At 37.3% G+C, this 26654-nt stretch overlaps 2 protein-coding genes across 8 annotated transcripts; both read right to left on the bottom strand.

The window, feature by feature from the left end:
• Positions 1–9511: 9511 nt before the first annotated feature.
• On the bottom strand, positions 9512–14485 carry pcnp (PEST proteolytic signal containing nuclear protein). 7 transcript variants are annotated; one of them, XM_067442178.1, is made up of 6 exons: positions 14340–14407; positions 13479–13553; positions 13250–13406; positions 13075–13149; positions 10069–10124; positions 9512–9987 (listed from the first exon to the last, which is right to left on the bottom strand). In XM_067442178.1, exons 3-6 carry the CDS (start codon positions 13316–13318, stop codon positions 9879–9881), a joined length of 309 nt encoding a protein of 102 aa, XP_067298279.1. In that variant the 5' UTR covers positions 13319–13406; positions 13479–13553; positions 14340–14407; the 3' UTR covers positions 9512–9878. The 7 variants fall into 7 exon arrangements, with proteins under 7 accessions (XP_067298279.1, XP_067298274.1, XP_067298273.1 ...); XM_067442173.1 differs by having other exon boundaries at positions 13250–13455; positions 13527–13553; positions 14340–14400; XM_067442172.1 differs by having other exon boundaries at positions 13250–13458; positions 13527–13553; positions 14340–14400.
• Positions 14486–16186: 1701 nt separating this feature from the next.
• mylz3 (myosin, light polypeptide 3, skeletal muscle) lies at positions 16187–21171 on the bottom strand. Its single transcript, XM_067442179.1, has 6 exons — positions 21068–21171; positions 20682–20712; positions 18559–18702; positions 18267–18437; positions 17133–17210; positions 16187–16665 (listed from the first exon to the last, which is right to left on the bottom strand). Exons 1-6 carry the CDS (start codon positions 21068–21070, stop codon positions 16637–16639), a joined length of 456 nt encoding a protein of 151 aa, XP_067298280.1. The 5' UTR covers positions 21071–21171; the 3' UTR covers positions 16187–16636.
• Positions 21172–26654: the final 5483 nt, after the last annotated feature.

The following is a 26654-nucleotide window of genomic DNA, read 5'->3' on the forward strand; positions in this document are numbered from 1 at the left end:
TTTAATCAAGACGGAAAGGTCAAATTTTGGCAAGACATAAGTTTTGTCGCCAATACAGAAATTGAACAAATTTACTGCAAATACAAAAATATGTCAGCAAATTAAGTTGTGGTGCTGTGAGATTCAAATTTAATATCTTGTATGACTTCCATGAGCTTGAAGCACTGCATCCATGTGGTTTGGCAAGGATTCATACAATTTATTGATGAAGTCATCAGGAATAGCTAAGAAAGCAGTCTTGCATGCCTCCCAGAGTTCATCAATATTCTTTGGTTTCGTCTTCCATGCGTCCTCTTTCATCCTACCCCACATATGCTCAATGATGTTCATGTCTGGTGACTGGGCTGGCCAATCCTGGAGCATCTTGATCTTCTTCGCCTTGAGGAACTTTCATGTGGAGATGGAAGTATGCGATGGAGCACCGCCCTGCTGCAGAATTTGGCCTCTTTTATGGTTGGGAATATAAGAGGTAGCTAAGATTTCTTGGTATTTTAGACTATTTTTTTTTATTTGATTTATTTAACAATTAAATTTAAAACAAGTACAGTCAGGCCCAAAAAGACCATTTCATACATTTAAAAAACAAAACTGTCGAGGATAAGATACACAAAAAAGCCATAGGCTTATTTCCATTGTGGTCCTCAGAGTTCAAAATAGACGAGCAGTTCATAATGGGAATGAGATCAACACAACACACAACCACATACACATATAATACCTCAAACATCATTAAAAAGACATTTTTTAACTTTACTTCTAAAAGTACCTTCTTCTTGAATTTGTTTTACGCAATCGGGCAAATTATTCCAAGCAACTGCACTGGAATATAAAAACGAATTCTTCCCATTTATACCCTTATACCGACACACATATATATTATTAATCCTTGACCTTGTAGAAAAACAATGAACATCTCTTATGAAAACATAGTAGTCACACAAATACTTAGGAACATTTCTCTGTAATATTTTATACACCATCATTAGCTTAAGAAAAATTATCCTCTGGTCCCCTTTTAAAAACCCTATTTCCTTAAAATGATTCATATTTAAATGCATTAGTGGATGAAGACCTAAAATAATTCTACACAATTTGTTCTGAGCAGTCTGTAATTTAATTTTCATTTTTTTTAGTAGAGCCACTATACCAAAAATTTGCTGCATAATCAAAATGTGTTTGTACTAATGCACCAGCTAACATTTTTAAGGTTTGTGTATCTAGGTAAGCAGCCTGTCTCGCTAAGAATTTAATTCGTTTACAAACGTTAGAATGCACTTGAACAGCCATACTATCCCCAGTCAGTTTATTATCTAAAGTACATCCTAAATATTTCACTTCTTGCTTAGCATTAATCATAAAATCTCCAACCCACACTTCTAATTTGGAACATTTTCTCAATTTAGCCGCAGAACCAAATAAAATAGCTTCTGTTTTACCTAAATGTAAAAACAGCTTATTTTGAAAAAACCAATTGGATACTTCCTCGATCACTTTACTTAATTCACTTTCTATTATTTCCTTCTTCTCATCAGTGGCAATTATTGCTGCATCATCAGCATATAATAGAAGGTGGCTAGAACAGGCCATTTTTAGATCATTTATATATAGTAAAAAAAGTAAGGGTCCCAATACACTACCTTGTGGTACTCCACAAGAGATGGGCAAATTATCTGAAAACACTCCATTTAAATCTACCATTTGACACCTATTTGAAAGATATGAGTTAATCCATTTACATGCTTTAGTGTCAAAACCCATAGCATTTAATTTTAATAACAAAATATTATGGTCAACTGTGTCAAAGGCTTTCTGTAAATCTAACAATACCATCCCACTTAATTTACCTTTATCCAATTGTTTCTTAATAAAATCTGTCAAATACAAAATTGTTGTCTCAGTAGAGTGCATCTTCCTAAAGCCAGACTGAAGTTCATACAAAATATTAAATTTGGAAATATATTCTACAATTTGTTCAAATAAAATCTTTTCAAACACCTTGGACAAGGAAGATAAAATAGACACTGGCCTATAATTGTTACACTCAAACCTACTCCCTTTTTTATAAAGGGGGAAAACTCTTGCTTGTTTTAATTCATCAGGTACATTAGATTTGCCTATAGAGAGATTTAAAATGTGAGTAACCATAGGGGTTATAAAATAAGCTGAATCTTTAATAAACCTTACTGGAATATTATCTAAACCTGTCGCTTTATTGCATTTCAAATCTGTTAATTTCTTATAAACTGTAGTCTCATTTACCTTATTAAATGAAAAACCTCCTAAAGTGACACCACAGTTGGCATAATAGTCCTTAACTAATTTGTCATTATAAAAACCGGTCTGAACTGGTAACTCCTTTAACAAATTTTCAGCAACAGTAGTAAAGAATCTATTAAAACAATTGGCTACTTCTTTCTGGTCTGTCAATAATTGATCATTAACTTTAAGACTGATTCTGGAACCTTTACTTTTAGCTCTTTTTCGACATCCTAAATCATTTAAAACTCACCATAACTTTTGAGAATCCTGCTTTACCTCACTAATCTTATACGCAAAAAAAGTATTTTTTGCATCTTTAATCTTACATCTTATCTCATTTCTTTTGTGTTTAAAATTTTCATAATCATCATTATTTCCATTCTTTCTAAATGCTCTTAAACTATCATTGCGTTCCTTAATATCCTTCAAAAGACTATCCGTCATCCACGGTTCTGTTCTTTGTTTAATTCTTACCTCCTTGAAAGGCGCAACTTTGTTCAAAACTTGCAAGAAATTATTCTTAAACTTGTCCCAAGCTATATCCACCTCCTCGATCCAATTTATCTTCATAAGTTCTTCAACAAATATTTGTGGACTATACCTTTTAAGCGATCTAATTTTTAAAGTATTATGTTGCCTTATGGCCTCTTTCTTTAATTTCCTAATTACATAAACCATATTATGATCACTTAATCCAGCCTCCAAAACACCACTTCTAAAAATCTTGCAATTGTCTGACACAAATATACAATCAATAATTGTTCTACTTTTGGGAGTAATTCTAGTAGGATCAACAATCACTTGTTTCAATGCATAAGACTTACAAAATGAACTAAAATATTTAAACATTGACAAATCCTTCTTCAGCATGTCAGTATTTAAGTCACCCAAAATGATTAACTCTTGACCTAAAACATAATTAGACACATTTAAAATCCCTTCAAGATTCTCATAAAAGTCACTTTGATCAGGAGGACGATAGCAAATACCAACCAAAATCGGTTTACTCTTTGGCAGCAGAACCTCCAGCCAAACCGCCTCGACTGCAGTATTTACAAAGTCTTTTCTCTCTTTAAACATTAAATCTGACCTTATGTATGCACATACACCACCTCCTTTTCGATTTCGATCTTTTCTCAGTAAGCAATAATTGTCTATATGAATCTCTGCGTCCAGTATTGAGTCATCAAGCCATGTTTCGCTACAGCTGAACAACGCCACATTAGATTCATGACATAAGTAACGAAGTTCACTTATCTTTGGAAGCAAACTCCTGACATTGAGATGAACCATGTGCAGACCTTTCATTGACCCAATAGACTGAAGATCGCTGATTTTGAACTTTGATAAGTTTGGAAGAAACTGTTCATCATTCACAGTAGATTTACTTGACCGAGTCCTCAGCATCCTGCCTCCATTCTCCGTCATAGAAAACATATCCGACACACCAAAGTCCTTTTGACATAAGTCTCTTGTTTCATTACAAGGACGTAAATCGCTCCACTGATCCGCCATCAGGCTCCATTCGACACCAATTTCCAATCGCCGACATTGCTCCGCACCCAAATGCCGACGGCCATCAGCGGCAAAAGTTGGACAAACTCCACCATTGCATGAACCAGGCCCAGGACATTGATGAACGTCTCCCGACACAAGTAGACACATTAATATGATTAATAAGTCACTTAAATCTCTTTTATGGCCGCGTCTTTGGCCGCGTCTTTGTTTCTTTGAACATGTAATCCATGGACGAAAAATCAGCGAATAGATAACATTCTTTCCAAAACCGAGATGCTTACATCCACATCAAAGTTGCTTAATTTCAATATTAAAAGCAACATTAATATTGTCCACCTCATTAAAATGCCATAAAAACGTATAAAATAGTGAGAAGAGGAGTAGCGTGATTAACACTCCACACCTGCCTGCCGCCATCTTGTTTTCCATCCATTCCTTTTGGTGTTGCCTTCCACCCTGCAGATCTCTCGCACACCCCCATACTGGATGTAACCCCAGACCATGATTTTTCCACCACCAAACTTCACTGTTTTCTGGGTGAATCTCGGATCCATTCTGGCACCAGTAGGTCTCCTGCAATATTTGCGGCGACTGCGGTATAATTCAACAGAAGATTCTGAAAAATCCACCTTCTACCACTTTTCCTGCGTCCATCCTTTTAGCAGGCTGTGGGCCTTGGCAAATGCCAAACGGTTTTTCAATTGTCTTTTGTTTAGTGCTGGCTTCTGGGCACTGATTCGACCATGGAGGCCATTTCGAGACAGAATCCGACAAACTGTTCTGGTTGACACAGGGACTTCAGGTGACCAGGTCTCGTGGAGCTCTGCTGCAGTGGAAAATGGGCTGGCCTTGGATTTTCGAGCCAACAAACGGTCCTCTCGAGCAGTTGTCTTGCGGGGTCTGCCTGACCTGGGCTTGTCAAAAACGTCTCCAGTCTCTTCAAATCTTTTTTTTTTATCCTCTGTACTTGACGCTGAGACACATTGAAGGTGTCTGCCACATCAGCAGTGGATCTGGTCTTCAGCCTCTTGATAATCAAAACTTTAGTCTCTGGGTGAATCTTAGGCATGTTTGCAGAGGTCTAGTTGCAGTTGATGTGAAGGTCTAGCTTACTGGGGTTCTTTTTATACACACTTGAGACCTAATTGATCCATTATTAGTCACAGGTGAAGCTCATATGACAAGGTGACAACACTTATGTCTTAGCAAAAATGGACTCAATGGGCTTTACCAAGCTGTGAATATTAGAATACTTTTTGAAAGTTTAGTTTTTCACTGAAACATTATCACAAAAGCTGGTGGGATTAAAATGAGCCATTTCTTGTAAAAAAAATCTTGATTAGAAATATATTTCAGCGGCACATTAGGTCAATTTGTACACAAGCGACAAGACTTTTGTCAGGGACTGTATATACATACATACATATACACACATATACACATACACACACATACAGGTCCTTCTAAAAAAATTAGCATATTGTGATAAAGTTCATTATTTTCCATAATGTAATGATAAAAATTTAACTTTCATATATATTAGTTTCATGGCTCTCCAACTGAAATATTTCAGGTCTTTTATTGTTTTAATACTGATGATTGTGGCATACAGCTCATGAAAACCCAAAATTCCTATCTCAAAGAATTAGCATATCATTAAAAGGTTCTCTAAACAAGCTATTAACCTAATCATCTGAATCAACTAATTAACTCTAAACAGCTGCAAAAGATTCCTGAGGCTTTTAAAAACTCCCAGCCTGGTTCATTACTCAAAACCGCAATCATGGGTAAGACTGCCGACCTGACTGCTGTCCAGAAGGCCATCATTGACACTCTCAAGCGAGAGGGTAAGACACAGAAATAAACTTCTGAACGAATAGGCTGTTCCCAGAGTGCTGTATCAAGGCACCTCAGTAGGAAGTCTGTGGGAAGGAAAAAGTGTGGCAAAAAACGCTGCACAACGAGAAGAGGTGACCGGACCCTGAGGAAGATTGTGGAGAAGGACCGATTCCAGACCTTGGGGGACCTTGGGAAGCAGTGGACTGAGTCTGGAGTAGAAACATCCAGAGCCACCGTGCACAGGCGTGTGCAGGAAAAGGGCTACAGGTGCCACATTCCCCAGGTCAAGACACTTTTGGGCTACAGAGAAGCAGCACTGGACTGTTTAGTGGTCCAAAGTACTTTTTTTCGGATGAAAGGAAATGAGTTTCGTTTATTTTATTTATTTATTTAACAGGGACAAATGTTGTGCCAGAGTTAGCTAAAATAGCTAGTTTGCATCTGCGGTCCCTGGGCAGGATGATGTTCAATACAATTACAGCATTCAATAACAATCCAAGAAAGAAAGAAGAAGGGAAAAAAACAAACAAACAAAAAAAAAAACATAATATCAGAAATATTGAATCAGATAGAAATTCATATAAAAATAAATAATAATAAAAAAAATAAACAAATAAAAAAATAAACAATAATAATAATATTATATATATACATATATACACACACATATACATATATACACATACATACACATATACATACATATACACATACATACATATATGCAATAATAAAAATAATTAATGATCACATAACTGATTTTTCTTACACCATAATTTAAGTTCCGTTTTAAAAATACTAAATGATGTATAATCTCTAATATGAACAGGCAATGCATTCCATCTTTCTGCTGCTCTATATGAGAATGCAGATTGTCCAAATACAGTTTTTTTGAATTTAACTGAACAATCGCCTCTAGTAGATGCCCTGGTTTCCCTAGAGTTGTCTTTACAGAAAGTAATACACTGTTTAAGAGGTGGTGGAGCAAGATCATGAATTAACTTGTACATCAAACACATATCTGCAAAGAATAAAAAACTATCAAACGTCAATAATTTATAATTTCTGATGATAATGCAGTGATGATAGCTCCTTGATTTTTTGTCTAAAACTTTGACAGTTTGCTTATAGAGATAATATAATGGCTTCAATGTTCTTACATTTGCTTGAGACCAGCTTGTAGCACAATACGACAAATGTGGAAAAATCATTGTATGCATAAAAAGCTTAGCCGCAGCCACAGGTAACTGATGTCTAATATTCCGGAAAACCATTAAGCTTGCTCTAACACATCTAGAAACCTTTTTCACATGTTTCTTGAAATTTAAATTTGAATCTATAATCATACCCAGGTATTTAAAATACTCTACAATATTTATTGCTTCACCTTTAATTAAAATATCTGGTTGATGCTTATCATTTCTTTTGATAGAGAAATACATTGCCACTGTTTTACTCACATTAAGAGTAAGACAAGAGTGATTTAACCAATCTGAGGTTTTGTCCAGTGAAGCAGTCAGTTTGATAACAGCTTGCTCTTTTGTTTTAGCATGGGTATAAATTACTGTATCATCTGCATACATCTGAAATTGGACCTCTGGACACACAGTGGGTAGATCATTAATATATAAACTAAATAAAACTGGTCCAAGAATAGATCCCTGTGGGACTCCAATAGTGCAGTCAAAAAACGATGAGCATATATCATTAATTCTTGTACATTGTTTCCTTGTGTTTAGATATGATTCCATCCATGTTAATGTATTAATAGAAAAATTAAGCTTTGACAATTTAGATAAAAGTACATTATGATTTACAGTGTCAAAAGCCTTCTTAAAATCAAGGAAGACAGCACCAACAACACCTCCTCCATCAAGACTGGATTTAATTTGTTCAACAAAGTAAGTTTGCCGTCTCTGTGGAATGACGTGCCCTAAATCCAAACTGCATTGGATGTAGAGGAAAAGAACCAAGATTTAAAAACTCTATTAACTGGCTACAAATTACCTTTTCAATCACTTTGGAAATTACTGGAAGAATACTAATAGGTCTGTAATTGGTTACATTAGTAGGATCACCATTCTTTAAAATCGGTGTTATTACTGCTGACTTCCAAGCATTCGGGAAATAACAAATTTTGCATGTCATTTGGAAATCAAGGTGCCAGAGTCTGGAGGAAGACTGGGGAGAAGGAAATGCCAAATTGCCTGAAGTCCAGTGTCAAGTACCCACAGTCAGTGATGGTCTGGGGTGCCATGTCAGCTGCTGGTGTTTGTCCACTGTTTTATCAAGGGCAGGGTCAATGCAGCTAGCTATCAGGAGATTTTGGAGCACTTCATGCTTCCATCTGCTGAAAAGCTTTATGGAGATGAAGATTTGGTTTTTCAGCACGACCTGGCACCTGCTCACAGTGCCAAAACCACTGGTAAATGGTTTACAGACAATGTATTACCGTGCTCAATTGGCCTGCCAACTCTCCTGACCTGAACCCCATAGAGAATCTGTGGGATATTGTGAAGAGAAAGTTGAGAGACGCAAGACCCAACACTCTGGATGAGCTTATGGCCGCTATCGAAGCAACCTGGGCCTCCATAACACCTCAGTAGTGCCACAGGCTGATCGCCTCCATGCCACGCCGCATTGAAGCAGTCATTTCTGCAAAAGGATTCCTTACCTTGAGTGCATAACTGAACAATTTTTTGAAGGTTGACTTTTTTTGTATTAAAAAACTTTTCTTTTATTGGTTGGATGAAATATGGTAATTTTTTGAGATGAATTTTGGGTTTTCATGAGCTGTATGCCAAAATCATCAGTATTAAAACAATAAAAGACCTGACATATTTCAGTTGGTGTGCAATGAACCTAAAATATATGAAAGTTGAATTTTTATCATCACATTCTGGAAAATAATTAACTTTATCACAATATGCTAATGTTTTTAGAAGGACCTGTATATATACATATATACAGTCTTGTTCAAAATAGGCCAGTTGATGTGTTCTTTGGCAAATTGTAACCTCTTCTGCACATGCCTTTTTTTTTAACAGAGGGACTTTGCGGGGGATTCTTGAAAATAGATTAGCTTCACACAGACGTCTTCTAACTGTCACAGTACTTACAGGTAACTCCAGACTGTCTTTGATCATCCTGGAGGTGATCATTGGCTGAGCCTTTGCCATTCTGGTTATTCTTCTATCCATTTTGATGGTTGTCTTCCGTTTTCTTCCACGTCTCTCTGGTTTTGCTCTCCATTTTAAGGCATTGGAGATCATTTTAGCTGAACAGCCTATCATTTTTTGCACCTCTTTATAGGTTTTCCCCTCTCTAATCAACTTTTTAATCAAAGTACGCTGTTCTTCTGAACAATGTCTTGAACGACCCATTTTCCTCAGCTTTCAAATGCATGTTCAACAAGTGTTGGCTTCATCCTTAAATAGGGGCCATCTGATTCACACCTGTTTCTTCACAAAATTGATGACCTCAGTGATTGAATGCCACACTGCTATTTTTTTGAACACACCCCTTTCAACTAATTGCCCAATTGCACAGGCTTAAGAGCGTGCATATCATGAATGCTGGGTCTCATTTGTTTTCTGAGAATCTACTGAACCTACTGGTAACTTGTTTGCCACGTAGCAATAAAAAGATATACGAAAAACCTTGATTATTCTGGTTAGTCACATTGTACTGCTATTATTTTGAACAAGACTGTATATATATATCTTTTGTGTTCCATAAATGCACATGAAATTAAAAGAGCGAGATGACAATTTTTACAACTGATTTGAATGAACCAAGTTCGGTTGTGCTTTCAAAACATGATTAGCACAGAGATTTTATACACACACACACACACACACACACACACACACACACACACAAATAAAGCAAGCTGTTCAGTCACACCACGTCTCTCATTTATTACTGATTTTATAAACTACAGTCTTCTTTCATAACTATGAATTAAACAATCCTAAGACCAGACCACTACATTTCTTCTCTGGATAACTAAACTATAGGCAAATGATAACAGGGGTCGGTGTGGCACATACCATTACAGCAATAAAGATGATGCTCATTTTCTCTGTTCTGGTTTGCATTTTTAACCAGTGTGGTTAAAAAAAATGGCTAAAATAAAAAGATGCTTAATAGCATAAACATTCATTACATATATACATTTGTACAATGTTCGTCAAACAGAGACAATAGGACAAACATTTCCGTGCCAAAAAGCAAGCTATGCTATTGAAAGAAGCCAGACACTACTGGTCTGTCTGGGCTTTGAGCTTCCTCTCCCAAAGTTTCTGATGGTCTGAGAATCCCTGCTTTCCTTTGTTGAAGGAATTGGGTCCAGCTGATGTGGGCGTTTCTCTGAAAATCAACAGCTTGTGAGGAGGCTGTCAACAGTGCTGTATAGTACTAAATCTTAACTGAATTAAAATTATATCCAACCTGCCAATATTCTTCATCCTCATCTTTGCCTCAGGTGGCATTTCTTCAGGCTCGCTCTGAAATATAAAATAAAACAAGGTTAGGAAACACATAAAGCATTTCATTTTACAGTGCATGCAAAATTATTAGGTCTGTTTTCTGATCATATTGTTTTCCCCAAGCACATTTGACCAATTCCAAACCACATCAATCTTAAAATGATTATATGTGATATATAATTGAAATTAAGTGATATATAATTGTTAACGAGGGATGAAAGAGAAAAATCAATCAATCAATCAATAATTTATTTATATAGCGCCTTACAGCAGCCAAAAGGTGCACAAGGCGCTTTCCAGAACAAACATCAAACAACAACATAAAGACAAATACAAACAAACAAGAACAAGACTAAACGTCAAAAGCTTGATTAAAAAAGTGTGTTTTCAGATGTGCTTTGAAAATACTCAGCACCGTGATGTTTCGAAGGTGCACAGGGAGTGCATTCCACAACTTAGGTCCTAGAACACTAAATGACCGGCCTCCAAACTTTTTATACCTGTATGTTGTGGTAACCAGAGAAATTTGATCAGAGGAACGGAGTGTCCTGGCTGGCTGATATATTTTTACTAGTTCAGTGAGGTATACTGGGGCCAAACCATGGATGGCCTTAAACACAAACAATAGGATTTTATACTCCACCCTAAACTGCACTGGGAGCCAGTGAAGCGAGCGGAGGACAGGGGTGATGTGTGACCGTTTAGATGTGTTAGAGAGAAGACGTGCGGCAGCGTTTTGTACCAGTTGAAGGCGACTGATAAGAGATGTATTTAGTCCAGTGTAGAGGGCATTACAGTAGTCGATCCTCGAGCTGATGAAGGCATGAATTGCTTTTTCAAGGTCGGCTCTGGACAAAAAATATTTGACCTTACTAAGAAGTCTTAGCTGGTAAAAACTTGCCTTCACTACTGCACCAATCTGTTTATCATACTGCATGTTTTTGTCCAAAATAACGCCCAGGTTACGTACAGACGGAGCAAACTGAGGTGTCGTAGGTCCAAAGGTAAAAGCACTGCTGGATGAATCCGGGCTGAACAGGATGTACTCAGTCTTTTCTTCATTTAAATGAAGGAAATTCTGGGAAAGCCACTGTTTGATGTCCTGAAGACAATTATAGAGAGGATCCAGCGCCGTCCAAAAATGCCTTTTATTTAGATGTGCATAGTTATTAATTTGGTTCTCTTATACATATAAAATGGGCCAAAAGAGATTTAACTCACACTGAAAAAATAAATTATTAAATGTCTATATTAAAGGGATAGTTCACCCTGAAATTAAATCAAAGCCGTCTTTTACTCACCCCGCTGTTGATTCAGTGCCCTTTGTCCTTCTATCCCTTTCGGATCTCAAAAGCAGTCATTTTAAAATGACTTTCTATTACAGCAGTGGATAGCGACCATGGTAAAACAACACAAAAATTATACAAAAGTATGATGCAATTATACAGTGAGACGCCCGCCATATATGGAAAGTGTCCAAGAGGCATACTAAAAGATTTTGCAAAAAATTAACTTTTATACAGTCTAAACACTGAGCTCAGCCGTTACTCTGTGCGCGTTCCTGTAATGACTAGTACGAATCATCTGCATGCGGTTCATTCTAACGCACTGTTGTCACAACAACCAAGATAAACACCATAGACTGTTAAAAAATATGGACGTAGTGTCCGTGACGTCACCCATAGGATTCCGATAAGCCGTCCTGAAGCTTAAAGTAGAGCCGAGCTGGGCTTTGCCATCTTGTGAGCGAGTCATCGCGTGTCACTCCCGGATAACAGAAAATGGGCAAAAAGGCGGGATGTGGGCGGAGCTTATGTGACGCAATAACTATAGATGGCGGATAAAAGGCTATCCACCTGTCACTCAAAGTAACCTCGCCCTTAATTATGCAGAACTTTAAGGCTTTAAATAACGTAAACGAATGAGATATAAAAAGATTCACCCCCCTCACAGTTGTCATGAAGGCCAAAATCACAATTTTTACCAGGCTGTAAACATGTTTTTTTTCTGCTGTAAAGTTGGCCATTTTAAAATGGGGCTCAATAAGATTCTGTTCCCTTCTGGAGACTGCCTCTAGTGGTTAGTCGATGAATTGCAGTTTACATTACTGCCGTATTGGCTTCAAGAGAGAGCGTGAGGTAGGAGCTTGATAAACACCCATGCAACATTTTGAGAAATCAGGCTAGAAAGAAACAAAATGGCACTCATCTTTTCTATAAGGTAAATGATAAGAAATAATACAATACTAATAATAAAACCTCCTGAAGTGAATATTGTGTACCGGTTGTCATAACAACAGTGCGTGAGAATGAACCACATGCTGACGGTTCGTATTAGTCATTACAGGAACATGCACAGAGTAACGGCTGAGCTCAGTTTTTTGACTGAATAATAGTTTATTTCTTGCATGCCTCCTGGACACTTTACATATATGGCGGGCATCTCACTGTATCATTGCGTCATACTTTTGTATAATTTTTGTATTGTTTTACCATGGTTGCCATCCACTGCCATAATAGAAGGAGCGTGTGCAGAACTATTTTTAAAATTACTGCTTTTGAAATCCGAAAGGGATAGAAGGACATAGGGTACGGAATCAAAAGCAGGGTGAGTAAAAGATGACTGATTTAATTTCAGGGTGAACTATCCCTTTAAGGCATAAATTTAAACTTAAGGCATGATCATTGGATGGCAGGGTCACACAAAAAAAACAGGCTGAGAAGTTAACTTTGTATTATATTCAAAATTAATAGTTATTAAGACCGAAGTGGCTTGGAAATAGTCAAATTTGGTTGAAAAAATATTAAATATCAACTTGCCTAATTATGCACATACTTAATAATATTAAGTTAAATATTAATACTTTGTCAATAAGGTAAATGTAAGAAAATGAAATGATCACAGCACACCAATTACAACATGACTTCACACATACAGCATTAATATTAAATTACAGAATGATACGTACATCATCATCCTCGTTAAAAACAGATGCAAGTCCAGCTTTCTTGGCAGGTAAGGCAGGTGTGGGTTCTTTAGGTTTCTAAAATAGGAGGAATAAAACAATTTTTAAATGTTGAAAATTAAAAAAAATTATAATAATTTGTATCTATACAGATGTATGTAGAACAACATGTACATACACTTGCTCCAAGCTTGATAGAGATGGATGTAGGCTTCTTTGCAGTCATGTTAAACCCCGATTTAAACATTTTAGGGGGAGCTGGCTTGCTTTTAGCCTCATCATCTGAGTCGATCTCATGAGCAGGCCGCTTTCGCAGACTGTCCCCTGATGCCGTGCTGGAAGAGACAGTCTTAGTTTTCACACTGCTTCCCTTCTCTTCTGGTCCTGCTGGAGGCGAAACAACTTACCAAGGTGAGCGACTGTTGCCTTGGAGACCAAAGGTGAGCTACAGTTACCTGAAAGATGAGGGATGCCAGGAGGACCTGCTCAGAGAGATGCTGTTGAGCCTAAAATCTAATTGATTAGTTTGAATCATTTGATTAACACTAATTATATTTAAATAGTCTTAACTTACAGACAGATACAACAGTAGTACCACAAAAAACCAACTGACTGCTTTCAGCAAAAAATAAATAAAAGTGATGTTGAAATTGTCTAGTTAAAAAAAATACTATGGCAGAACCACAGTACAGATATGGTATCATCAGAAAGTAATACCATTGTAATTTGATATTTACCATAATAATTATTACCATATCACCTATGGCATTAACATGGAAGTATCACTACAACATATAATTATCATATGTAACATTACGTCAAGGCATTTCCAAGAATACAATGACAGTATAAGATGCTAAGTAGATAAAAAGCATGTATACCATAGTATTCCCGTGGTAGTCAAATGTACTTCCACAAATTATGTATGGTACTACTATGGTACAAATACAAAAACCCACGGTAATTTTTGAGCTCGTGTTAGTGTGGAACAAAGGTTCACTGGGTAAGTTCAGCTGGAGATAAAATTAGTTACGCATGTAGTATTGTAATGGTGTATCAAACATTACAGTCAAATATTACGCATCTGAAAACACAGCTCGTTACCAGCTAACTTAGCTAGCTTGCTAAAATTAGTTAACAAGAAAGTCCAAATCTAAGGCTATAACTTTATTTTATGCCTACATCCAAAAATGCAAGTACTACAAATATTGTCGAAGACTTTCATGTGTATATTAATAGCAAAATAAAAACAGTTTTGGCAGTTTCACCTCCTTCTTTAGAGGGGCCTTCGCTGCAGCACTTCACATTCGCCATCGTATGAGTCTGCTTTCAGCACGTACGGCTACCGGATAGGACAAAATACCTTAGCAATCGCAACAAGAAAAGAACAAACACTTCTCTGTACTGCTCTTGCTCTTCCGCTTATAAAGCACGCCATCTAGCGTAGAGAGTGAGCAAACGACCCCGTATAATAATCTGACAGCGTCCTGGAAATCAAGTGAGAGAAGCACATGCGCCAAGTGAGAAATGTTACCATTCATATCACACGGTATTTAGATGATATTCAAGGTAATTTATATAACACTGTAGGATTACCATGGATGGTATCATATCCAGAATCAATAATACCTTGCTTTTGTCTACTTTTTGATTTAATGTGTTCTGGTGTAGAAATAGTGTTCTGTAACTATGATGACAACGTCACTGTAAACACCATTAAAAAAGTTATATATATATAGAATTGTATAGGCCTATGTCTATATTTTTAATGATGTTTGCTCAGCGTTTTGCAAGTGGCTATTGTTGGTCTTGTTACAAGTAGGGCCTACGTCACCAGTCAAATATTAAATTAAAAGGTGCATATAGTTTGAACAGAATTAAATTCAGTGTAAATTAATTGTGGCAACAGCACAGCTCTCATTAACTAATCCTAACTAACAATGAACAATCCATTTGTTACATTATTTATTCCTAATTTTGATAATGTTAGTTAATACAAATTATACTGTTCATTGTTACTTTTATGTTAGCTTAGAGCCATTAAATATACAGATAACAGCTTTTGATAATGTAGCCTATTAGTAAATGTAAACAAATTCACATTAAGCAAGGGCTAATTTATTATAATAATAATAATTATTATTATTATTTATTATGCACAACGTAGAGACAAAGAACTGCATGAGGCAAAGCAAAGGATTTTCTTGCATATGAATACAGATACTACATATTAATGTCCAGATTTATTCCTCTATGTGTTGCTATACTTTTCTTACACAGTGTTACAAGTAATGCATTACTATATTGCATTAGTCCCTAAAAAAGTAACACATTTAGTTACTGAAAAGTAGTGTTGTGTTACTTTTGCGTTACTTTTTCTCACATTGAGAAAAAGCTTGCTTGTTTTTTTGATTTTTTCCTTAACAATGATTATAATAATGTAAAGGCCCTTTCGCACCAAAAGTGGAATGAATAAGCCTTAAGGAAATGCAAATTCACACCTGTACAGTAAAGGGTGCAACTCAAACAAACCATGCAGGTTTGCATAATATTTTTGCATTTCACAAATTCATTTTGAGGAACACTGAATCTGTTTTTGTGCAAGTGAGTAGAACTACAATAACCACCATGTTTACAATGTGCACACGCCTCTGGACTTACTTCTGATTTCTCTCAACACGAGGACAGGAGAGCTGCCAGTAAATGGGAAAACAAAGTAACTTGCATTTGAAAAAGTTACTCAGCTTTTGTTGTACATTTAAAAGTAATGCATTACTTTACTAGTTAGTAAAGTAAAAAGTAATCTGATTATGTAACTCACATTACTTGTCATGCATTTCCCCCAAAATCTGGCCTTACACAAGTTCTATAGAGTTTCAGAAAGACTATCCAGCATGGATGATTTTCACCTCCAACATAAACTAAGCAATTATTTTTTAAAGATACACATGCATCAGCATTTTTATTTTTATTTTTTTATTTGGGATCTGCAAATGATGCAAGCCAAATTTAAACTTGCATCGCCCGTATAAGCGTCTCTTAGGTAGAACTTTAACATACATTTGTCTTTCACATTGTGATCGGTTCAGTTAGCATACAAAGGAAGAACTCTGTGTACTTTTGGAAAAAAGGTTTATTGTGAAATGACTGTGTGAAAATTGGGATGGGGAATATTAGCAGCCTGACCACAGCAATGTCATGTGCCTTTAACACACAGCTGGCGGTGCTGTTGTAACCCTGGATGGGTGGAGAAAGAGGAAACCAACCCTCACTTCATGAGTGGCCTTTTCCTTCTTCCCCGGTCTCCATCCCACTGTGGACAGCCGCCCCGGGCGGAACAAGAAGGCAAGGAGGGTCAACTGCATGACGATGTTACTTCCAAAAAGGTGGGCGAGAGGTGAGAAAAAAAAATGTTTAGGAAAAAAAACAAAAAAACAGAATGGTTTAGAAGTGACATCCCATAGTCCTTTTTATTGATTGGTCTTCAAAACAGAATGGATGTCCTGACACCATGGGGTCTGCAGATATTTCAGCCTTCTTCACCACTCCCTCAACGGACAGCCTCTTACACGGACATGATGTGCTTGACGAAAGCTGTAAGAGGAGAAGCAGACATGCATAAGAAAAGAACATCCCCTCTGGCTCGCCATACAAGGCCTGAGGTGGATTCTAAAAATAATGGTCGTAATGATACAGTGACAGGTGAGCTTATTATATCATTCCAATTAGTGCCGAAAGACTGTCAGTACAGTCGCTGTTATGCAGTGTGTCCTAAAACAAGTTACAACACTCTTAAAAATATAGGTTCAAAAGCAGGTTTTCGCTTTGATGTCATTGAAAAAAATTTTTTGGTTCCATGAAGAACCTTTGATTGAACTTTTCTTCAAAGAACCATCATTTTTCTTAGTATTAAGATAATTTTTAAAAATCTATAAAACCTTTTGTGCAATGGAAAGGTTCAATGGATGTTAAAGGCTCTTCATGGAACAATAGATTCCAACAAAGAGCCTTCATATTTAAGAGTGAAAGGTTAGATCAGAAGGGATTTTCCAAACACATACCCTCATAGTGGACACTGCCGTTCTCATCCTCCTGTCCCTGCATGAGAGAGTCAATCTCGGGCTCGGACATCTTCTCTCCTGTTGGTGCCAGGAAAGTTATTGGTTAAGACAAATATATAAATAAATAAATAAATATATTATTATGGTTTTTGGACATTTTGGAGTACCTTAGATCACAATGGTATATACATATGGTAATAATTTAGTACTTTTAATCAAATTAATTTAATTCATAGCCATATTTGTTTGTCAATCAATAGAAAACTGGTACTATGTTTTGGAAGTACCTTAGACATTTAAATACCATGCAACATGAACTTCAATATCATGATATATTCCCATTTTAAAAAATTGGGATTTATTAGGAATGTTTTAATGCTTTTATTTAGCAAGGCCACATTCATTTGATGAAAAAAAAAGACATTTTTATGTGACAAAATATCTCTAGTTCAAATAAATGCTGTTCTTTTGAACTCTTTGTTCATTAAACAATCCAAAAAATTAATCTCCTTTTCACAAAAAAATATGAAGCGTCACAACTTTGTTCAACATTGATAATAATAAAAATGTTTCTTAAGATCCAATTCAGCATATAAGAATGATTTCTGAAGGATCATATGACAATAATATAGACTGGAGAGATGGCTTAGTCATCACAGGATGTAATTACATCTTAATATATATCAAGTTACACTTTATTTTAAGGTGTCCTTGTTTTACATTTAAGTTCTGAGTAATAATAATTAATCTAAGTTTATGGTTAGGAGTAGGTTTGTTTAGTATGTAATTATACATCCTTTATAGTTATTACTATAGTAACTTCATGTAACGTGTAACAAGGATAATGTAAAATGGTGTTAACATATTAAAGTAAAACTATTTTGAATTATAACAATATTTTACCGTATTTTTGATTAAAACAATGCAGCCTTGGTGAGCACAGGAGGCTTCGTTTAAAAAGATCTTTTAAAAGTTTTACTGACTCAAATCTTTTGAAAAGTAGTGTATATAATAAAATACCATGGTATTACCTCTGATCACAGTGCTGCTTAACTTTTTTTATAAGCAGAGTATATGATGGCATTTTCTTTTAACTCATTGTGTTGACTACATAATCATTTCATTTTCACTCACCCAGTGTTGACAACACAATACGCAGCTCAGCGCCCATCACTGTGCCGTTGCCCTCTTTGTCAAAGACGCGAAGACCCTCAACGTAGTCATCAACGGTACCCTTCTGGATGGCGTCAACAGTCTTCAGCATGGGCAGGAAAGCTTCAAAGTCAAGTCTTTTGTTGGCATAATCTGTGTGCACACGGTTCCACACACAAATCAGTGAGGGTTTGTAAAGCATTTCAAATTGTGTCCATTCGTTTTAAGCTAGTATTATATATTATATAATATAGATATATATAGTATTATATACCGTCAGGGGATGGGTCACCCAGGATTTTCTTCACGTCCTTGTTGGTGGGGTTCTGACCCAGGGCGCGCATGATGTCGGCAACCTGGTTGTAGGCAACCTTGCTGTCACCAACTCTGTCGAAGAGGCCAAAAGCCTCTTTGAAGTCTGTAACAGAAGGACACAAGGGACTTTTTCAGTTATCTGGTAACAGTAATTTAAATCTCCTATCCTACACTGTAAAAACAAAACGGTTGGTTTAACTTAAAATTTTAAGGCAACCAGGTTATAACTTTTTTGAGTTTATACAACGAAGGAAATTTGTTTAATAAATAGAAACTCAAAATATTATTGTATCTGAACCACATAAAAAATTTGATAAATCATGAAAATAGCACTATTTGGCATGTTTCACTGCGCCATCAAAAATAAAACACACACAATTACCCAATATGCTTACAAAATCTTTTAATATTATTTTAATAAAGGTTGTTGAATCTCAAAAAATGTTCATTGTATTAACTCAAATTTTTAATTTCAGTGAACTCAAAAATAAGGCAACCAGGTAACTTTTTTCTAAATAATTTTTTACAGTGTATCCATCTATCTATCTATCTATCTATCTATCTATCTATCTATCTATCTATCTATCTATCTATCTATCTATCTATCTATCTATCTATCTATCTATCTATCTATCTATCTATCTATCTATCTATCTATCTATCTATCTATCTATCTATCTATCTATCTATCTATCTATCTATCTATCTATTTTATTGCTTTCAAAACAGGCAAGGTCAAGGAAACTTCACGTCCCAACATTGCCTCCTACACATTCCTCTCTGCCAACTGTACACACAGCAGAGAAGGAAGGAAGGAAGCAAAATTAAAAAGAGCTTAGGCAACTGCATTTCCATGGGCCGTGAGGGAGACTAAGTTGAAAGCGATCCGCTGACAGAAAAATAGCATCCTAAGACTTCTGTGCTCTAACAGCTGTGCCCCGGCGTTGGATGAAGGTGGCACTTATTGCGTGACGTGACAGGCGATACCCTCAGAGAAAGTAGCCCTTGCCTTACATGGATATGGCGCTCTTCGACGGACCCAAGTCAAATGCAAGAATGCTGACAGGAACGTAACCTACACCCACAACCAACCACATACTTTCTGCACCTAAATGAGTAACATCAGGCTGTGAGCTGCCTGAGGGGTTAGGTGCCTATGAATTCTTACTGTGGATAAGTAGATGTATGCTCTTGATCAGGCTACTTTGCAACATGGCATGGCAAATATTTCCTACTCTACACACTGATTACTCAATTTATCAGTCAACCTGCTTTTTGCTTAAAAAGCAGGTTTTGATGGCAACATATTATTTAGCATCACTAAATCACCTAAATACATACATTTATACGAGCAAAACTAATTTTTATGGATTAAATTAGGTTAAAAAAAGGTGACAAGTGCAGGTTTCTACTTTTTACAGTCAAAGTGGGAGATCAGAATACAGATTGCAACAATATTTTGATGTAACATTAATCGAGAAAAAGACACTGAAAAAGGATTTCCATGCAGTCTGTATTTCATAATGCAATATAAACTCATTTAAATAAATTACTAAATAAACAGTAACAACAACAAGTAGTAGTTGTAGTAGTAGTAGTAATAATAATAAGCGTTAATTGGTTAACTCCATTATGCCCCATTAGTTAAGGTTAGTTAATGTATTAACTAATATTACCCAACAATGAGCAGTACATTAGTTGCAGTACTTGTTCATCTTTGTTAACATTAATTAATACAAATAAAACTGTTCTTTGTTAGGTCATCAACAGATACAACTTTTAATTTTAATCATGTATTAGTAAATGTTGAGATTACTAATCTAATGTTAACAAATGAAACCTTATTGTAAAATGTTACCATTTTTCGTACAGTATTACAGCAGTTTTATATTAGTATAGTATTCCCAAAGTAATCACCTACTCTAATAAGGAATAAATGTCTTTCATCCTGAATTCATGACATTATACATTTCTAACATTCCTATTACATTATAACAAAGAGGAGGGGTACATTGTTGGTCAACTATAATAGTCATAAAGCCATTTCCCCATCATAATAAACTCCAATGTTTGAAGACTCACCCTCAATCTGGTCAGCAGAGAATTCTCCAGCCTGCCAGAAAGATAACAATGCATCAGTCCCTTTGGCAAACCTGCCGACATCTCACAATACACACTAGTCTGAACTAAGGAATTATTTTAAAAGACATTTGGAAACATAAGCCCTCTTTGTACTGCTTCAAACGTGCACATATATCCAGCAAGGGATAAATCAGCTGCATGTTTTTCTCTTTAACACTGACAAACAGATTGGGGTTCTTTATGATACCATAAAGTGTCTTGCCCCAGTCAATTTGAAAATCGAAGAAAGGTGTCCTACTTGATGTCAGTAGGCTTATTGCCAGTTTTTGAGCCAGACGAGCATGAAAAAGGTACGATAAAATAGCAAGCGTAATCCAAGTACACACCATGATGTAGTTTTGGGGTGCAGGAGCAGAGGGGCAGAAGTCAAGAAGCCGGAGTCCCAGGAGAGTGGTCCTGAGCCATGGTCGAGCTCCTTCTTATTTATGCTATGCTAATGATGTCACGGGGCGGATCTTGTGACGCTGTGGAACTTCTGTAACTTTCTTAGGTCAAGCTAGAAGGAAGGCTGCTGCTTTCTCCAGTGTGTGGTGGTATTTTTAGATTATGCTCCAGGCTGCCTGTAAGACCCCTTGGCTTTGGTCAGCATTTTAATTTTTACGCATTATGTCTTTATTTACATGGTTTCGGCATATTTTGTATCCCTAGCCAGGGATGATACCGATGTCACCTGTTATGGGCTCTGTGCATGCACTGAAGGCGACTCAGGAAGGCTTTTGATTACAGTGTTGATATTTATAACTTGCATATGGTGGTCTCGGCCACTTATGGTTATATGGCAAGCCAGAAAAAACACTCCTCAGAGGCTGTTTCCACAGCATGAATGAACATGCACTTTGACCACATTTCTCTCTCAAAATATAACAATTAATTTTTGTTAAAAACAGCAGTATTTGTTTTCTTGTAGTAGAAAACAAATTAATTATTTTTATAATGTAATTACGAATAATATGAGCAGTTTTTTGATAGATGTGTTGTTTGAGACCTTCCAATACTTGAAAGTGAAACCAACATTCAAGGTAAACCCTGGTTGTGTTCAGAAAGTGAATGTGACTTCACCAAATACAACATGATCCTGGGTCAACAATCCAATGAACCGAGGTCTGAGGGACAAATTTATAGTTTAGGTCAAGTTTAGGCTTACAACCAGGGTTAGGTGATTCAACATCAGTGTTATTCACCGGTCTTTCCCCTCTGATAAGTTTTTGGGCAAGGTTAGGTTTAGGGGTAGCGATAGGACTTAAAGGTGCACTATGTAGGATTTTTGCAGTAAAATATCCAAAAACCACTAGGCCAGTGTTATATATTTTGTTCAGTTGAGTTCTTAAAATACCCCAAATGTTTCAAACTATTTGTAATCATGATAAAATTAGTATTTTAACCAAGGAACCGGGACGTGTGAGGGCATCGCCTGTTAATTGCGCCATATCTGCGTTACCCTCAGTTTCCCGTTTTATTATTTTGCAGAAACGCTTTACTCTTACTGCAGTGTGTAACAATTGTCCCAGCAGCCGCCGAGCGAACACACAGAGTAACGGCTGATTTATACTTCTGCATTGGACCTACACCGTATCCTCTACGCCGCAAGTTACGCGTTGGTTTTTATTTATACTGTTGTCCGCGTCAATATGCAATTACACATGCAGTGGCCACTAGTGGGCAGTGGCCACATGCCTGTTGATGGTAACCCCCAGTTTCAAGGCAAAAGCTGGAGAAGAAGTGACTTGTTTACACTGTCATAGCATGCACCCGAAGTATCAGCAATGATGGCAGCAGATAGCGGCTTTTCTTGCACCGAAGTTCAGAGTCCTGCACGGGTCCATTTTTGGAGACCCGCCCCCGCCCGTACCCGCAAGGTTTAGCACCAGATCCGACCCGTGACCCGTGAAAATTTCAAAATTAAATCCGTACCCGCCCAGACCCGTTAATATTTGGCCCGTTACCCGACCCGTGCCCGCGATAAATCACACACGCTAAAACATTCAAATTAAAATGCTTAATTTTTTTATCCTACACCTCTCTCAACATCAACAGCGTCATGAATGGGCTAATGAAACAGGCAAAAGTGCCTTTAAAGACTCATTGTCAACAATTTCATATAGCTACTCCACTCACCAGCTTTACTTTTACTTCATCCATTGCTACTCCTGCAACGCTCGCTCCTTCTGCGCTACGAGAGGTATCAACTAAAGTTTCAATGTCGCAGTGGTGGTGACGTGATGGGTCAAATGGTATATCATTGTTGCGTGTATGTGTAATGGTAATTTGGACATAGAAATTGTAATAGCCTACAAAATGTTGGATGGGGGAAGAAGGAGCTGGGAACCAGCGAACATTTAAAAGACTTAACCAAACAAAACGAAAGTAACGTGAGTAGCCCTTCATGGACATCTCCCATGCGCACACGCATAATAAAACGTAAACACAACTCAACGTCAAATCCAGGTCTGGCGATCTCTCGTCCTTATATGCTTCCGAGCTCCCTCAGAGGACTCGAGACCGGTGTGGCTCGCAGGTGACGCTCATTCACAATCACGCCCTGGTCTCTCTCTCTCTCGCTCTCGCGTTCACTTTGCCACAGAAATATTGCACATATTTTTCATCCGCCCATCCGCGCTACTACCCGCCCGCACAGAGTTAATTATCCGCCCGCATCCCCGCCCGTGAATTTTATAAATGTCATAATCCACCCGTTTTAGCCACTTTTATGCGGGTACCCGCGGATACCCGCGGGTACCCGACCCGTTGCAGGACTCTGCCGGAGTTCTATGTAATACAAATGAAGCAAATCTCTAGTTGATTAGTAACATGAGAGGCGATCTGACACTGAATGCGTTTGTGAAATCATGCAGTGCTCGTGGCCACTGTTTTCAGGTGGCTCGTGCACTGACTAGTGCTATCGATTGCTGTTGCGGAGACTATTCCGTTGAAATCACAAAACGAAATGCACCCATTGTGATGTGTCTTCTTGATATACAATCACTGATTAACATCTTTGGTTTTAATGAGAAAATAAATAAGCTATACACAGCAGATCTATGTATTTATTCCCTAACATAAAGAATCTCCGCCCTACAAAATATTGTGTTATATATAGGATGAATCATTTCTGGACACACTCCTATCGCAGATTTACTTATTTATTTATAGACCTGAGGGCGGGGTTCTGTCACACCAATCACGGCGCTTGTGGTCTGTGTAGAATTGACACGTTGTTACATTTTTGGAGAGGTGCGCATCAGGGTACGTTGTAGGGTACGCGCACAACACAGCCTACGGTGTAGCTACAGCATACCCTCGACCCAGAAGTATAAATTGAGCTTAACGTCATATCATTTTTAAACACTCAAATGTGTCTAATATGATAAACAGAGCTGCGTTACCTCATACTCATGACCGGAAAAGTGGAAATGGCGCCGCCGACTGTGTCCCGTCATAATAAAAGTCCCGCTGCTCACGAGCCGGTTGTTGCACAACAATCGCTCCAGCGGCCTTGCTCAGCTCCACAACACTCAGTCCTGCTCTGCTTCATACTACAGTTACATTAATAATCACATCCATGAACATAATTTCTGCCAGAGTCCTATCCCTATTCTTTTCCACTGGCTGTGAGGTGAAAACCACGTCCCAAGATTCTGCACTCAAACCTGGCGTCATAAAACTACGCCTTTGTTTTAAATAGGTGCCCTTAAAGTTAGTGTAGCTTTAAAAAAATATGTTAATCCAGGAACATGTCTCATCTGCAAAAACAATATTAAGAGTGGTACTGATAACTGCACTTTGCACCCTATACACTGTATTACTTTTCTCTAGAAATAGTATGTGAATTAGACAAAACCTGGACATTGTAGTTGTCAAACACTAGTGGATAAAGTTAATAGTTAATGTGATGACTTACAACTACGGTTACACTTGTGTGAACTGACTTCATCCACTAAACTAAATATGACACCAGCTGATTAAATGTCATTGCAAAAATGGCTCAGAGAAGTGAAGTTAGTTCTGAGAAAGACTTGCATCATTTGGCTTAATATTCTCCCATGCAGTGAAAACTTGGCATGTGTCCACATACTACATGCTTTTAGGTTAAATAACACATGAATGTCAAATCTGTTGTTTACTAAAATATCATTGTGTAACAGCTAAAACAAATGGTCATACATTTAGTCAAGTCACTTATTTATACAGAGATTTTTACAATACAGATTGTTTCAAAGCAGCTTTGAGTGGTGACAGGAAAACAATGGAGAAAACAGTGATGTCATCATCCAGCTCAGTTTAATTCTCACGTGGTGTGAATGCAGGCAGATCAGCATTTAGTGTCCCCAACTAAGCAAGCCAAAAGCTAAAGGCGACGGTGGCAATGAATCAAAATTTAGGAGAACAATCACAATATGTTTTTCTGTCTTTCTCGGAGTAATATCATAATTTTTTTGTTTAAATGGATAGTTCACCTCCCCACCCCTTTCTTTATGAGTTTTTCTTTCTTTCTTTCAGTTGAATACAAGAGAAAATATTTTGAAGAATGTTGGTAACCAGACAGTAGACGGCCAATGATATCCATAGCAGAAAAAAAAAAAAAAAAAAAAAACCCACTTACGGCAATTTGTACATATCTTACGAAGTGGCTAATTCATCCGAATTACCTAGCCCTAACTCCTCCCCTAAACCTAACCGTCATGGGGGTTTAGACAAATCGTATGTGCGTATTTTGTACAACCTCACTCTTCATTAGTCACCTCGTAAAATACATACATATTGGTCGTGAGATAGCGTTGGAACTATCCTTTTTTTTTTTTTTTTACAGTGCATTCAATGCAGTGTTTTATATTTATATATTTAGCTTCGTTTTCAATTGATATGAGTTGATGATTTGATGTCACACACTAACAGAGAACCAGTGCATGCTCAGACAGAGAAGTCCACTGTATACATTAATATTTATATGTTTATAACTCCCTCGCATGTGACTTTACAATATCAGGCTTGTTGTGTACTGCATATTTAGTACTGCACTTGTGATACTCTTTGGAGCTTGACAGCAGCTTGGGAATTCTGCAGAATAACTCCTTATCCACCAGGTTAATCGTTTGTTTTTCTAAAGGTAAATCATCCGTATGTGTCTCCAGGCCCCAATTTCACCTTTTGGGAAATGCTATACTGAAAATAAGTTTAAGAGAAATGTATATCTTGGATCCAAGCCTGGGGTCTTCAATAGGAGGTCTGCAATGGCACAGCAGGGTTTCGCTAAATATTCTTTGATCTCATATGATTCATGCTGTCCTTCAGTCATTTAGACTTACTACAAACTACCATTGCAGAGACATTCCATTCCAGTCTTGAGACATTGACTCTTCTCTCTGAACGCTGCAGAAGTCATGGATCTGCAGACCGCGCCCCAGGGCAGATGAGCTCTATATTTAGCCATTCTTTTAGGGGGTGTAGAGTTTCTGAGAGGGACGGTAGCACCTCAAGGGTGGTTGACACGTCTTAGCCCCTTACACCCCCATGCTCAAGCTAGCAAACTCCAGATCGTAAAGCGGCTGCTCGGGTTACGCTGCTCTGTTCTGACATGGGTTCAGTTCCTCAGATGTCTGACACTGCTGGTGCTATTACACTCCACATAGAGTGAGACTGACCTCAGATCAGCTGGAAGAAACACTGAGGAGTCTAGCGTTTAAAAAAAGCTGTCGTATGGGCCAAGCATTGTCCATCAGCTCTTGAGAAAGTATGAGCCTTATTTGGATTTGCCAGAGGGGCTCAAGTGAGAGTAAACGACCCCTCAACTCACTGATTTTTAGAAGGGAAACATAGTGGGCTACAAAAGACTGGTGAAAAAAAGCACTGGTGAAAAATGCTCTTTTACATTTTGATTACAAATTATATTTGCATTTTTAAATTAAATCATCCCCT

Source organism: Pseudorasbora parva, chromosome 4 (genome assembly GCF_024679245.1).
Source record: "Pseudorasbora parva isolate DD20220531a chromosome 4, ASM2467924v1, whole genome shotgun sequence".
NCBI lineage: Eukaryota > Metazoa > Chordata > Actinopteri > Cypriniformes > Gobionidae > Pseudorasbora > Pseudorasbora parva.

Coding starts and splice junctions, on each gene's coding strand:
- pcnp (XM_067442172.1), bottom strand. CDS start 14,385: ATGGCGAATGTGAAGTGCTGCAGCGAAGGCCCCTCTAAAGAAGGAG. Junction 13,554..14,339: donor AGGCCCCTCTAAAGAAGGAG/GTGAAACTGCCA, acceptor CTCTCTGAGCAG/GTCCTCCTGGCATCCCTCAT. Junction 13,150..13,249: donor CTATCAAGCTTGGAGCAAGT/GTATGTACATGT, acceptor CTCCTATTTTAG/AAACCTAAAGAACCCACACC.
- mylz3 (XM_067442179.1), bottom strand. Junction 18,438..18,558: donor GGGTGACCCATCCCCTGACG/GTATATAATACT, acceptor GTGTGCACACAG/ATTATGCCAACAAAAGACTT. Junction 17,211..18,266: donor TATTGTGTTGTCAACACTGG/GTGAGTGAAAAT, acceptor TGGCACCAACAG/GAGAGAAGATGTCCGAGCCC.